The sequence below is a fragment of the Triturus cristatus genome, chromosome 7, assembly GCF_964204655.1.
Source record: "Triturus cristatus chromosome 7, aTriCri1.1, whole genome shotgun sequence".
In the NCBI taxonomy this organism is placed as follows: Eukaryota; Metazoa; Chordata; class Amphibia; order Caudata; family Salamandridae; genus Triturus; species Triturus cristatus.
In genome coordinates this window covers 1,700,149,382-1,700,164,670 of record NC_140590.1, presented here as the reverse complement: position 1 = coordinate 1,700,164,670, position 15,289 = coordinate 1,700,149,382, and the positions used below count along the sequence as shown (strand labels likewise).

Here is a 15,289-nt window from a genome sequence, read left to right as displayed (position 1 = left end):
TGCTGCCGTCACACCTCGCTTGGATTAGGGCAGTGACCTTTACTTGAAATCATCCCACCATCTGCAGTGCCAGCCACAGCTGCTCACAACGCTGCTGCTGCCATTAGATATCTGGAAGTTGGACCAATTTCTCGTCAACTGCACGATCTAACTTTGCTGCCTGTGAAGCAGCGCTTTGAATTCAAGGTAATGAACGCACCTCATCGATGCTGCTGCAAAAGGTCTTCGCGGAGGCTGCAGGCTTGCCTCCCAGCTCTGGGATCAGTTTACAAAAATATTCTGAAGGGTTCGTGCAAAATCGGACACTAAAAACCTGCAACACTGTTCACTGGGATGAACAAAAGGTACTTTAACAGTCAGAGCTTGAGATGTCACATCTCGGGTGTGCTCCGTAGAACATGCCCTGAAGGGCATTTAAAGTCAAACTCGAACCGCTGATCTTGTACGAGGCTGAAACCTCAGATGCTGATGACTGACAGACTGTAAGCAAACTGCAAAATGGTTACGAAATCTTCTCTAAACCAAGAGTTGATGCTAGGTGCAGAGCCCTCGATGCGTTGCTAGAATCATTTTAATGCCAGGGTTCAAGTTAGAGGTGGTGATGCAAGAAGCAGCAACCAGCAGTACAGTGCGACTGAGAAATTGTTTGGTTTTAGGAAGAAAGCGCTAGGACTGCCAGCGCTGTGTTATTTGGGGAAAATGGCATCTGTTCCTGGGTTCAAAAGGTTTGGTTATAGCTTTTGCTTCAGCGGCATGGTCTGCTTAGCGCCAAGAAACACTCGCAATACATGCACGTATGCTCAACAAAGGAGTAAATGCATTAGTTGCCCTTCTTAACAACGGGGTGAACCGCCAAAGGCTGTGAAGAACTGTAAATGAAAGGTAGGACTTATCACAAGGTTAAACTTGGTAAAACACAATGTTGCAGACCAGCGAAGATTCAGAAGTCAGTTGTAAATGCTGCAAACGGGTGAAATCTGCACCAGGTACTTGGGCCAATGAGCTGTGTATTACAACCTGTGCAAACACAAACAGGCCCACAACAATTACAGATTATACAAGCATAGGTGTTGCGTTTGGGCTGTCACTGCAGATTTATTGGGTTTGCCAATGCTTTTTTTTAAAAATCAATTCTAGCCAGAATTGGCAAAAGGAACAAAAATGCTTTTTGTTGATGAGGTGTGCTAAAGGCAAAAGAAAAAGTGGTTACCTGAATGGGCGCACTGGAAGAATACGAGTCCCTGAATCGAAATGATGGTAAGGAAGCGGTGCTCAGGGAAAGGACAAACTCAAAGGATGAAGACAGAGTAGAATGAGAGACATGCAAATGAGGGACAAGGAAGCCAGACGATAGGCTGGCCCAAAGCCCACTGTAACCATAGTATCGCCCACGATAGGTCAGACAACGAACAGCTAAATGCAATCTGTAGGTGAGACCTGAAAATGCACATGAAAACATGGAACAACCAGAAAGGGCAATAGGTCCGCCTTATTATTAGGAAAAATGATACGCACTGATAGGCGAGTTGGGAGTCTATTTGTATGGGGGGTGTGGCTGGGCGAGTGACTATGGCCCATGCGATAGAAGGAAAAAAACGGGATAAGTGTAAACAGTGCACCTCAAAGGAACAAGACGGCAAAAGTGAAAGCACGGGTGCGCGCGCAACGGCAAACACGCGAGTGGTGCGTGTGCAGCAGTGGAAAAAGTGAAAGCTCCAGATGGCGCCTCGGGCGCTGAAAGCTGCCGGCTGCGCGCGTGAACACAAGCGCTAGGCCGTATGGCAACACTTTTACAAGCCCTAACTAAATGTCTCGCATAGCAGCGCATGCGCTGGCTCAGGCGAGACCTAAAAACTAAACATAAATTACATTTTTGCTATAGCTATAGCATTGAAACGTTTTAATCCGGAAACAATGTGCTTTGTACTTTATTGGCATTTTATGTTGTGGGCTTTGTAAACCACATGCACTCTCTTTGAAAATTATAAAAGGGTTGGAATTGATGACTTCCCTGTATGTACGTTCTATGAAAAGGGTCCCAATGCATCACTTGCAAGTTAGAATGTGCAACAGAAACAAGACATTCTTCTAGTTGAACTGTATTCTGTTATACTTTGCAATATTGTATTACATTAATTCTGCATTGTAAACAAAGAAATGTGCATTTTCTGCATTTTTTCCGAAACTATGGTATTTTGTGTGACGTGTAAACTAAAAGTCATTGACTTCATATAGTACTAAAGGGTTGAACAGAGCAGAACTTTAATGTCACTATTTCATCACACTAAGTGAGATCTACTGTTTTTCTAACATACACGAGATCCTGATTATTTGAAGTATTAAAACAATCTTATTGACAACATAACTCTGCATTGAACAAAAACAAAGGTATATTTTTTAATGGTACCTTTTCAATCTTGTCAATTGTATCAATTTCCGAGACCAGAATAAATAATTTCCCCTAACGCTTCAGTTGTCCTCCCAGACCATTGGATTGAATCTGTCAAAAAGGGCCCAAAAAAATGCAAGCCGACTGGGTGCTTGCCATTCTAATTCTAATTAACAAGCATTGGCATAACCAATAGGTCTCGCTTTTGGGACCTTCTAAGTGTTTAGCCATGCAACAGTTGCATAACTAAATACTTATAAGGTCCTAAAAGCGAGACCTATTGGCTATGCCAATGCTTGTTTCTGTTTATTACTGCTCTGTAGTAATGGCGGCACCCGTGCTTTAGCTTAAACATCTTAAGCTAAAGTCTGGTGCCGAGATTGCTTCAAAAGTAAAGAATTGTCTATTTCTTTACTTTTGAAGCAATCGCGGAACCCGACTTTAGCCTAAGATGCTTAAGCTAAAGCACGGGTGCCACCATTACTACAGAGAAGTAATAAACAGGAAAAAAAAAAACTGCCTCACGGATAACATCAAAGCGGCTGTGCGGCCGCGAAAGTGAAAGTGATCGCGATCAAACATCAAAGCGGCAGTGCGGCCGCAAAAGTGAGGCGCGCGCGCCCGCGCACATGCACTGTAGCTCTAGGCTACAGTGGTAGCACTTTTTTGAGCCCTCACAAAAAGTCTCGCTAGACCAGCGGATGCGCTGGGTCAGGCGAGACCTAAAAAACAATCATAGAATCCTGAACTTCTGCTGAACTGGGCAGAGACTTCAATTGGCACTTAAAATTCAAGAAAGCTCTTAATGTGCCAAGTGTTCCAAGGAAACTCCTATTGGAAAAGTTGGGTCTTGGTTTCTGCCGCTCAACCATATAGATCCTGCATTTTAAAAACCCAGTGAAGACAAATATGTTCAACCCCGGCCTACCCCTATCAGAGGGATCAGCAGCAGATCGAGGCTCCTGAGTGGGGCCAAATGAAGATATGTAGGAAGGACCATTGCCAGGTTACAACCACATGCATCCCATAAGCATTAAAGCCCTTAGGGTCTGAGCTATCTAGACCTTTCACACTTAGGTCCTCATTGCAAGTGGATATAGTGGCCTGGCACAACATGTGGCTGCAGGTGTCACAAATTATAATTACCAGGTGATAACCAGGTGTGATAAAGTCCAACATCCGTGAGTCAGAATTTAGCAGCTAAAGCCTGCTGGAATATAGGCCCCTGGACAAAGCAGTGCACTGGACCCTACCTACACAACCACTCACAGGAATAAACATGTTTAACAGAAAATTAGAGTTAAATTCTGGTCTGCGAGGAGCCCCTATGCTCGAGGGGCCCCCAGCATGCCCATGCGTTAAGACGGCACTGAGTAAACACCAAAATCCATATGTTATTCCCTTTTAATAGGTACTGTTTCTCTCACCTAATAAATAGGGTCCCAGACGCATTAAATGTCACACCAATCTCCAGGCCACTCATAATAAAGGTAAAGACAGGGTTAGGCTGAAATGAGAGAGAGGTGCTGCTTCTCACTGGGCTTAGACTCACCGTGCCGCGATAAGGCTGTCCGGTGCGATAGTAGGGGATCACATTCTGGAACGTCACTTTCGAAGCTACATATGATATATCATATATTTGGGTTCCTGACAGCGTGACCCCTAAAAAGAAACAACAGCATAACGTGAAGATCAAGTAATGGCAAGTATTTACATTCATCTTCCCCACCTGTAGGAACCTTTGGAGATGGAACAGGGGTTGCTGCAAAACCCTTGTGTGGATGGTGGAGGACAGAGGTCGGTGCAGCGGTGCCACCTGATTGCCAATCCAAATATGGAGCTGGCTGGAGCCCTTGAGTGAGAACACTGATAGAGGTACCTAAGGGACACCCAGTGGACAGTGTCCGTATACCATTGGCTGATGTCCTGAAGGGAGCAGACAGGTATCAGTGCAAGAGTGACATTCAGTGGCCAGTAAGATAATCACCTTAGTCGAATCCTAGAGGTATCAGACCAACTGTGGCACAACCTCGATACCTAAAAATATATTTACTAACCTTTTGGAGGGTGATCACACAGCACAACACAATTTTGTGATGCACTTGTAGTCTTTTTTAATGACTAGTATCGCGGCTAAGTAGTGAGATGGGCCACACATGCCCACATAAACTCACACTTACCCATCCACATGCATACTCGCTCACACCCATCAATTCACAAGCTCATGCACCCAGCATTCACAGGCACATACACATGTACGCACCCATTCACAACATGCACTCGCAAATATACATAAATTCATACATGCCTGCATGCATGCAAGCACCCAAACATTAAAAAAGGTACTTACCGGGCCACTGTGGTGATGGCAGGTCCAGCGGGAGGGGATGCAGAAGGCACCAGAAGGAGCTGGACACTTCAGGGTGGAAAATGAGAAGATCCTGCCAACGACTCCCATTGGCTGACCTTACTATAGGTCAAACAATGAGAGGAGGACCTTCACTCACTGGTGAGAGTGTGGCAAGGCATTACTGATTGATAGTCAGCCCTGGGCACTTCTAGGCTTAAAGTTGAAGAACCCAGGTCTGAGTCTATTGGTGACACACCCTCCTTGTCATGAGGTGGAGAAACTCACAGGGATTTGCCGGGCTGACGAAGTCATACCCTTAGGGCTGTGAAAACTTCAGCCCGGCAAATTTGGCTTAGGCTGCCAGATGCCTGCGCATTTAGCACATGTACAGCGACTGGCTGCCTGACCCTAACAAGAGATGTTTCTGGCAGGCCAAGCTTTGCTCAGCCTGGCAGATACATTTCATGCTTTTCAAAAGGGTGGTGTGGCTGAGCCCATCCACTATTTAGTAGGAGCCACTCCTGATGTTTTGCTGTGTGTTGGATCACCCGAGTGCTAGCGCAAACCTTTTGTCAATAAACCCCTAGTATCTATAGGTGGTGATAGTGCTGTTGACTAACAGGGAGTCTGGGATTGAATAGGTCAGAGCAAAAAAGTTAGCCAAACATCTATTCTCATAAACAGGTGTCGGCTATGGGAATTTCAGTGATCCTCGAATTTGTTTGCCACATACCTGTGCCATCCTCTAGCAGGTCTGCCGTTGCTTCTATCTGGTTGCTGAAGTACCCAGGAGAGGTAACGTTGAAGTCGTTAGTGTCAACCTGTTGTGTGAAGCAGCCATTCTCATCCGTCTGCAGGTAAAAACACATTATATGCATGGGGCTCCAGGACTGTCAACTTTGTCCTTAACAAGACATATTTTGAGATCTGATCCACAATCTACCCTTTTCAAATTAGAAAAGACATAGGGCCCTATTTGGAAGTTGGCGGATGGGATATTCCGTCAAAAACGTGGCAAATGTCCCACCCACTATAATACAAGTGCATTATAGCCGTTGGCACTTGTAATACAGTGGACAGGATAGCCATAATGTTTTGACAGAGTACCCTATCCCCAAACTTTATACAAGGCCGAAAGTCACTACCGCCCACCAACATGCTTTTCTGTGTTACCCAGATGCGGCGTGGCTTGCATGTATTCTCCATTTTATATTCGACTCCTTAAGCAGACATCACTTTCTCGTTGTGCCCTTTAACAGACTTTTCTATTTTTCAACTTTTCAGCAATTGCGTGAATGTGTATTTGCAATAGACACTAATGACCTGTACAGTCTGTTCCAGGGTTGTACATGATGAACACAATGACACTGTTTTCTTTCTTTCTGTGTTCGTTAGGAGACACTTTATTTCAGCTAAACAAAACCAAATGAGCTGCTATGCCCCTCTGACACAGTTGATAAGAACAGATTTTATTAAATAACCAGTTTCAGTTCCAAGGCTCTTTGAGAAGAGCATTTCCATGCTGGGAATTATCACAGAACCGCTGCAGCACTACTGACTCTGGCCTCCATCCTGCTAAGGAAGATAACCTGTGCACTGCAACCAACTTCCTGACACCTACGACCAAGGTAAGGCTGTTAGGCTAGTCCAATTGATCTGGCAGAATAAAGCTATTGCTATGCTCTCTTTAGTATAGTGTAGGGACAGATAGGTGTAGGAAAACATTAGCAACAATTGACTTGATTGAATTGTTCATCATTTTTACCATTCTAACAATGCTGATTAAAGTAATATGTCTCATCTTTCTAATAATACTAGCTCATGCTTTTTATGCAAGAACACGATCATTTCAACAAATATTTGAAAATGCATTGTCATATCTTTCTTGTGTTTACCTTGGATGTGCAAGAGTGACAAACCAAAGGGTTTGATGTGTTTCCGCAGATTCCTTGAGAATCAGAGTGTCATGTTTGAGTTTGCCATCAACATCAGTTACCCTGTTTGGTTTAGGGGTTGGATGTAGTACTGTGAGCTAGTTGAAACCCACCAACACTCTTGGATGGTATTTGTAGACTAAGTTTCTATATTATGAAGTTCGCGATGGCCTAAGGCACAGTCCTGCTATATTTGTAGGAACCATATATCACAGAATGCTTCATTCTCAGGCACTCAATTTTATCACCAACATTTTTCATGCCCATGTGTTTCTGCATTACCCACAACTCTTCTAGCTAGGCCTTTTGCACTCAAAAATATGTTTGGCATCACTTACAATGTACTATATTCATGAATACATCAAATGTATGCATTACCCACAATTTCCTAGCAGTTACCAATCCACGTTTCCCAGAATTACCCAAAATTTCTCACATAAAATGACATATGATATAAAGATCTCTTGTTCATCAGCCCTGATCACCAAACATTCACATTTAAGGGTATTACCCCCATTACCCACAATACCATTCACTGTAAACCGAGGTTTCAGATGTAATTCTGTATTTTTGACAATGTCTCACACTGGATCACTCAAATAGGATTGGGCAAAGGTTTCATAATGAATTATTGTTTCAAATGGTATCCTCAAAAAGAGGGTGCATTGCACCGTCGGAAGTCACGGGTGGGCGAGGGGGTTCCGGGTGCGGTGGGCCCCTGCTGGGGCAGATAGCTTGTCATTCCTGGTTTTTTTTTCTGTGATCACTGGGTGTGGGTTGGTCTGTGGTTTGTAGGGAGTCGAGCGCAACTCGTGGGGGGGAGGGTGGTGGGGGGGGGATCCGAGTTCACTCCTTAGATGTATGCTTTCTTTTGTTTGGGAGTTACGTTCTTTTGCTCTGAATAATGTCCTTTGCGATGTGTTACTGTGTACTTCTATGCGGCAGTATTCTCTGGGTTACAGAGCCCTGCTTCCAATGGGCAAATGACAAATAAAATCTGTTGTTAAAAAAAAAAAGAGGGTGTATTTTTTAAATAACCATCAGACATGTGGCAAACACACTTAAAATGTAGAGGTTTTCAAAACAGATTTTAAAAAACATGCCTGAGGTTACAGCACTCTTCGAGGAACAAATCTGCACATCGGCCTATTTTCTATGTGGGGGTAGTTTACAACAATTCGAGATTTACCCATGAAATTCTGGCAAAGCGGAAATTGGAGACTTCCAAAAAAGGGTCTTGCCTGCCAGGATTTCTGTCTAAGAAGCACTCCTGTTTTATTCAAAATTTCTACAGGAGAATCTATTTTTTCATGTCACCTGCAACCCATCTGGCAGAACCCTTTGCATTCCTAGGAAGGACAACTTGCAACAGTCCTTCTTCTATTTCTTGTTCTTCACTGTTTCTCCCCTCAGAAATTCCACTACATAATGTTCCCATAGTGTGCTTACCTGGGCTGTGTAGAGTTTGCGGACACTTCCCTGGTCCTGTCCATAAAAAAAGTAACTTTTGCGTACTAAAACAACTGTCATTAGTCCGAACACCATCTTTCCATATGTGTATCTGTTCAAGAAGAAAAGAAAAAGGCTGTCAGTTAAGAAAGGCACACGGGAAGTGGTATATACCGCCATTAACAGAGGGAACACACCAAAAAGCTCCAGTGGAGGTCGTAAATAGCATTCATTTGTAGTGCTGGGGTCCCCCAGCCTATATTTACATGACCCTGGCTCACTTGAAAGGCAATATTTTCAAAAGAAACAAACATAAGTGCAGGCACTCACCAGATGGAGCAGTGACCTAGGTGTGCGGTTTGGGGCTGGGATAAGGGCAGAACAGGGGACAGGTTAGGTTTTTAACTTTTTCAGGCTTTATATGCAAGACATTTGTATGCATTGCAAGAATGTCAGATGAGTAATGGACAAGAGATAATAATTTAGCAATTTTACCAGGCAAAAGATATGGGTAACTCCATATGTTCCTGTGTTCAGACAACACACAAAGTCAATATCTGGGGTCCTTGTGGCTGCCAGCCTTAACTAAAACAATCAGAAAGCAATTTGACAACCACATAATGTTGCTAGAATTTGAGAGAGGCACCAAGGGCCATATGTAGATAATTCCTATTTACCGATTCATAAATACAGAATTTTACCGATTCGGTATTTATGAATCGGTAAATAGAATGTAGGTAAACATTCGGAAATTATTACCGAATCGGTAATATTCGGTATTACTGATTCGGTATTTACCGAATCGGTAATAATGCATCCCTTCCAATTCATTCCTATGGGCCTGGAGGACCATAGGAATGACTGGGAAGCCATTCACTATTACCGATTCGGTAAATACTGAATCGGTAATAGGGGGAGCATGTTCATGGGTGGCAGGGTGTCACATTGACACCCTGTTGCACCCCTGAATCGTGCATGTGTGCACATGTGGCGCACATACATGCCCTAAGGGCATGTATGTCTGCCACATGGCACTTTTCAAAAAGCACAAAATTGCATTTTAAAAGGTATTCGTTATTTACCATCAACTTGTAGTTGGTGGTAAATAACGAATCCAGAAACCAAAAATGTACTCACTTGAGTGCCCCTACATAGGATTTCAGGATTCGGTAATTTACCGAATCGGTATTTTACCGATTTCTTAAAATTGCGATTCGGTAAATTACCGAATCCTGAAACCCAGCCACCTACATCTCAATTGCCTAAATACCGGTCGGTAACGGGATATTTACCGATTTTCGGACGTTACCGACCGGTATTTAGGTACCTACATATGGCCCAAATGTTTTATAAATTAATAAATGACAAGGTCCCAATGAATGCTTAATATCTCATTTGTCCTTGTTGTCAGTCCTTTTGAAGCAGAGCTTTATAAAAAAATGAATTTATAAGTTTACTGACAGATTCTGCTCCTGCTCTTCATGACTCCGCCCACCTTCTGCTGTCAACACTTAGGGGCATATTTATAAGCCCCCTGCGGCACAATTGCACCTCTGGAGCATCACTTTTATGATGCTCCGGAGGCGCAGTATGAAGACCCATAGCTACTAAGTCACGCAAAACCATCCTGCGTGGCTTTGCATGGCCTCGTAGATATGGAATAAGGCAAACCAGCTCAAGTCGCTCCCTTGCCTTATTCTGAGTAGGAGGCATTACATGGCTGTTGCGGTGGGTGTTCGCATTCCCAGATTTACAACATGGCATAAATCTGGGAATGCGTCAGCACCCTACGCCTCCCCAGAGCAGGCGTAAAGGGGAGAAATGTTTTCAGTTCTCCTCTTTTGTCCTTTCTATGAGTGCAGCATTCTGCAGCACACATACTAAGAGGAAAACACCTCTCAGTATTGTTTTTGTGCAAGAAGGTGCCCATTCTTGCACAAAAACAATCCTGCCAACAAGACAGACACCTTTGCACCATGGTGCAAAGGGGCCTGCTTTGGCACACAGCTGCAAAATGTGTGCCGGCACTGGCTGTAAGGACATGAATGAACCGTATCTTGTAAATATAGTGTATTCCTGTACTTACAAATTGGCGTAGGGTGGCACAACATAAACCCTTGTGGTGCTGCCCTGTGCCAATTTCTTGTAAATACGCCCCTTAGCCCCCAATTTAGGGATCATGGCGTAATTTTTTTCCATTTCCAGCACTCATGCTAGCCCCACCCAATAAATGAAACTGGGATTCTGAGAAGTTGGCCTGATATATGCTGTCCACTAGTTATAGTGGGCACCCTGAAGCCGCAGCTCGTGGAGGGAGTTCCGTGGGGCGGAAAGGCGGGGCGGGGGAGGTGCAGGGTGGGGGTACTAAACACCAGAATATGGATAATTGGAGGTAAGTAAACAATTAAATAAATACAACGAATTTCGTTGCGCTCCCTGCATCGCAAAATGCGATGTAGCACGCGCTACGAAATTCGTTTTATTAATCTAATTGTTTACTTACCTCTTATTATCCATATTCCGGTGTTTAGTACCCCCCCAGCCTGCCCCTCCCCCGCCCCGCATTTCCACCCCACGGAACTCCCTCCACGGGCCGCGGCTGGCACCCTGTATCTGTCCAAACAACCCCTTTTGGTTATAGGTTAAAGACAACCTTTATTGAAAGCTATCCTAGTGGTAGCTATGGAGAGTAGCCTTCAGGCTAAGTCTTGAAGGAATGTAAAGCAGCTTGTTTTACCAGTCTATAATCTCTTGAGTCACTAAATTGAAGATATCCACACCAGGTATATATATAAAATATATGTATTTATTACTAAACACACCCTCCTTGTCTCTTTATGAGACTAGAGGTCAAAACACATAAATTACACTTCAATAATCACAGTGAAATAGCACAAATACACGTCAAGCGCTAGGGGCGAGCCAAACCATATACTAAAATAGTGGTATAAGAACCACGACTTAACTAGACACAAGGCCTAGAGCCTGTAGAATCGCTGGGCCCCCAAGGAACCACCCAAGGTAGTGACACAGGGGACCCATGGGGGCCGTGTGCAGAGTGTGAACACAGCCGCGAGCTCCCGTTAGCTTCTATGGGGAAAGTCGCGGTTAGATTTTTAAAGATTAGGGACACTTAGAAATGAGTCAGGACCAAACCCATTTGGACCTAGGAAGTTCTAGGGCTAGCACCCACGGGAGCACTGGAGTACTCGTGTTACCTCACCCAGGGAAGCCGGGTGCATAGGTGTCTTTTGGTGTCGGGTCGTGTCATCGATTTCAATGGGAGCTGGCAAAGAAGTGCTGCTGCCGTGAAGATGCGAAGTGTCTGAAGAGATCCAAGCCTGGATCGAAAATGAGAAGAACCTGAAAGCAGAGGGGACAGAGTCTGGGTCACTTGCCAGTGACCAGGAAGGCGATGAGCAGATGCCCACCGATGTCGGGTGATTTCAGGTGAATGGGGTGAAGCTTAACTCTTCATCTACGAGGACCAGGAGGCGTCGAGGATGACCAGGAGCTGGATTAGAGCTGTCCCACAAAGGATGTCGAGTGCTGCAACATCGGTGCCCAGATTGGACACAACAAGCGTTGGCAACGGCAACCCACGCAGAAACAAGAAAGATGCTTTGGTGCAGACCAGCAAGGTCTGTGGGACTCACCACTTGGTTGGGAGTCAGGGCACGTCTGGAGCAACCAGGAAAGTCCAAGGAAATGCAAAGTTACCCCCTCAGGGACCCACCAGTCAACGGACCAGGGATTGCGAAGGGACCTCGAGACGAAACCCAAAATGGCGGCCCAACGGTCACTTGGAATTACCAGGCCAACAATCTTCAGTGGATTCAGTGCTCGAGGTGGGGGCTACAAGTCAGCCCAAGCCTGACTTCGAGAGACGTCAGGAAGTCAATGCACTTGCAGAAATGCACGGTGATCAGGAGTTCCGGTTCCACGCTACTCACGAGGGCTGCGGGTCTCAGCTTTGCTGGGGACTCGGGTCGGCCTCTGAGATGTCTGGAAACCCTCTTCCTAGGCTGCAAATACTTCAGAGTCCGGCGGGAGCTTCGATGATGCAGTCCGGCAAATTGCTTTGTTGGTGCCTGCCAAGCAGGGGAGTCACTCCTTGACCCCAAGAGAGATTTCTTCAGTCCTCTGGTCTTGAGTAGAGCGTCGGAGGTCCAGGATTCAGCTTCAGAGTTTCGTCCAGGGTAATCTAAAGTCCTAATGACAGGGGTCCCATACTTATACTAAGGTAGGGGGTAGGACATACTCTGGGGACCCACCTATGGGAGGGTTTGGAAAGAGGGGTGGCTACACCCATTTCCTTTGTTCAGTTTCATGCCAGAGCAGGGACTGGAAGCCCCTGAACCGGTTTGAGCTGGACTATGCACAGGGACACCAAATGTGCCCCCAGAGCAGGACTTCAAAGCACTCTGAGAGTGTTCCCACCCAGCCCCAATACAGATCAGCCTGTCTGGGAGGTGGTTACACCTCCCTGTGACAGGAAACCTATTGTCCAGGCCTCCCCTGCCGGAGTTTCGGTCAGCAGCTGGAGGCCAGACCCGTGTCTGTGGCTGCAGCATGCATTTTGTGATGCCAGGCCTCTATTAGATTTCTACTGGGTATACCAGTACTGCCATGTCTCTCCCTCTAGAAGGGTGGGATCATATTCTCACATAAGGAATTGATGTGGGGGTATGATTCCAAGGTGTTTGACACCAAACACGACATGTTTCCGTGCAGCCAGTTAGCATTTACAGTTTGGTTATAATGCACTTAAGAGTATATTGTCAGGCTGCACTACAAACAGCATCAGAGAAGGGTCTCTGAATGCTGCAGAGGGGCTCTGCTCATGCAGGGGCACCCTCTCACATAAGAACCAAGCACTCTTCCTTCAGGATTGATAAGGCCTGCCATAGGAGTGACTGATAGGTTTATATGTGTTTATATGGTGTGATATAGTGGACCTATATCTCAGTAAGGGGTGCATGCACCACCTTACCCAGGCTGCAGTAGCAGACCCGTGGTGTCATTTTGGGTGGCTTTCCAGGGGTGGCATAATACATGCTTCAGCCCCTGGTAGGCCTCTGGGGTACCTATACCCTGGGTACATAGTATACCATCCACTAGGGGCTTACAAGGGCACCTCAGTTTTTTTTTATGCTGAGTTTTATATAGCGTGAACCTGACCTGAATCCAATCAGGTATCAGAGCGCTTTACATAGCACCAGTTACGTTACATGAGGATACACATTCATTCTTTGTTAGGCACGGGCAGATTAAGTGATTTGCCCAGAATCACAGGATGTCCAGCGTCATTACCGAGACTCGAACCCAGTTCCCCAGGTCCGAGATCGAGCGCCCTAGCCGTTAGGCCAACTCCTCTACCCTAGGTAGAGGAGTTGAATCTGAACTGTACCTAAAGTACATGGAATCATTTTAAGGAGGAAGCAGCTAGGCTGGGGCCCTGATTAGCAAGAGTCCCAGCCAGACTAAAGTAGAAAAACAGTGAAACACCAGCAAAAAGTGGGGCTAAACATGTGAAGCAGATCCTACTCTCCTACACAAACCCCCCCCAAACGCAGAGACATTAAACTAAACTTGACCAGTTGAGTCTTCATGTTCTAAGTGGAAATATCTGGAGAGTCCATCTATATTGGCATGGTTACTCCCAGGTCTATGTTCCACTGTATAGTCAATCCGCTGTAGGGAAATGCACCACCTGAGCAATTTGGGATTTTCACCCTTCATCTGTTTTAGCCATAAGAGGGGCTTATGGTCTGTCTAAACAATGAAGTGAGTACCAAATAAGTATGACCTCAACTTCTTCAGAGCCCAAACTACAGCAAAGGCCTCCCTCTCAATGGCTGACCAACATTTCTCTCTTGGGGTCAACCTTCTGCTTATGAAAGCTACTGGTTGATCCTGACCTTCATCATTCAACTGTGACAGTACAGCCCCTACCCCCAACTCAGATGCATCTGTTTGGACAATGAACGTTTTGGAGTAGTCAGGACTTTGCAGAATGGGAGCAGTGCACATGGCCTGCTTCAGGTCATCAAATGCCTTTTGACAGCTAGCTGTCCACTGAACCTTTTTGGGCATTTTCTTAGAGCTTAAGTCATTCAGGGGTGTCACTATTGATCCATACCCCTTGACAAATCTTCTATAGTACCCAGTCAGGTCTAAGAAGGCTCTCACCTGAGTCTGGGTAGTGGGAGCAACCCAGTCCATTATGGTCTGGATTTTGCTCTGTAATGGTTGAACCTGGCCTCCACCTACAAGGTGGCGCAGGTACACAACCTGACTCTGCCCTATCTGGCACTTAGTAGCCTTGATAGTTAGGCCTGCTTTTTGCAGGGCCTCCAAAACATTCCTCAGGTGGACCAGGTGATCCTCCCAGGTGGAGCTAAAGACAGCAATATCATCTAGATATGCTGCACTATAGTCTTCCAGGCCTGTAAGGGCTTGATTCACCAACCTTTGGAAAGTGGCAGGTGCATTCTTCAAACAAACCAAAGGGCATTACCACAAATTGATAGTGCCCACTAGGGGTAGAAAATGCTGTCTTTGGCTTTGCATCATCAGCTAGTCTGATCTGCCAGTAGCCAGCTGTCAGGTCAAATGTGCTTAGAAACTTGGCTGAGGCCAAAGTGTCTATTAGCTCATCTGCCCTGGGGATGGGATGGGCATCAGTCCTATTGACTGCATTGAGACCCCTGTAGTCTACACAAAACCTCATCTCTCTCTTGCCATGGTCAGGTTGCCTGTAGATCTTATTCTTCACAGGCAGACTGTCCCCAGTGTCCACTTCATGAGTGCACCAGGTGGTCTGACTTGGAGTCAGAGAAAACATATGTCTGAACTGGCTGAGACGTTTTCTGCAGTCAGTTTGCTGCTGGGCAGTGAGGCTGTCTGCCAAGGCTACACCATCAACTGGCCCATCATCAGGGTTCTGAGAAAGCAGGTCAGGGAGTGGGTCACTCTCTTCCTCCTGTCCTTAATCAGTGGCCATGTCTGCCCTGTCAACATATGGTTTTAGTCTGTTGACATGAAGTACCCTGTGGGGACTCCTATGGGTGCCAAAGTCCACCAAGTAGGTGACCTCCCATTTCTGTTCAACAATTGTATGGGGGCCACTCCATTTGTCCTGGAGGGCTGCTGGGGCCACAGGCT

General features: G+C 45.7%; 1 protein-coding gene across 1 annotated transcript in view; it reads right to left on the bottom strand.

Moving 5' to 3' along the window:
* The window catches only part of LOC146812810 (alpha-2-macroglobulin-like protein 1), a 630,734-nt gene that overhangs the window by 509,373 nt on the left and 106,072 nt on the right, over positions 1–15,289 (bottom strand). Inside the window, exons 9-11 of the mRNA XM_085615203.1 lie at positions 8,123–8,234; positions 5,473–5,590; positions 3,942–4,051 (exon numbers count right to left, since the gene is read on the bottom strand). Coding sequence (XP_085471329.1) covers positions 3,942–4,051; positions 5,473–5,590; positions 8,123–8,234 — 340 coding nt within the window. The remainder of the gene's footprint in view (positions 1–3,941; positions 4,052–5,472; positions 5,591–8,122; positions 8,235–15,289) is intronic.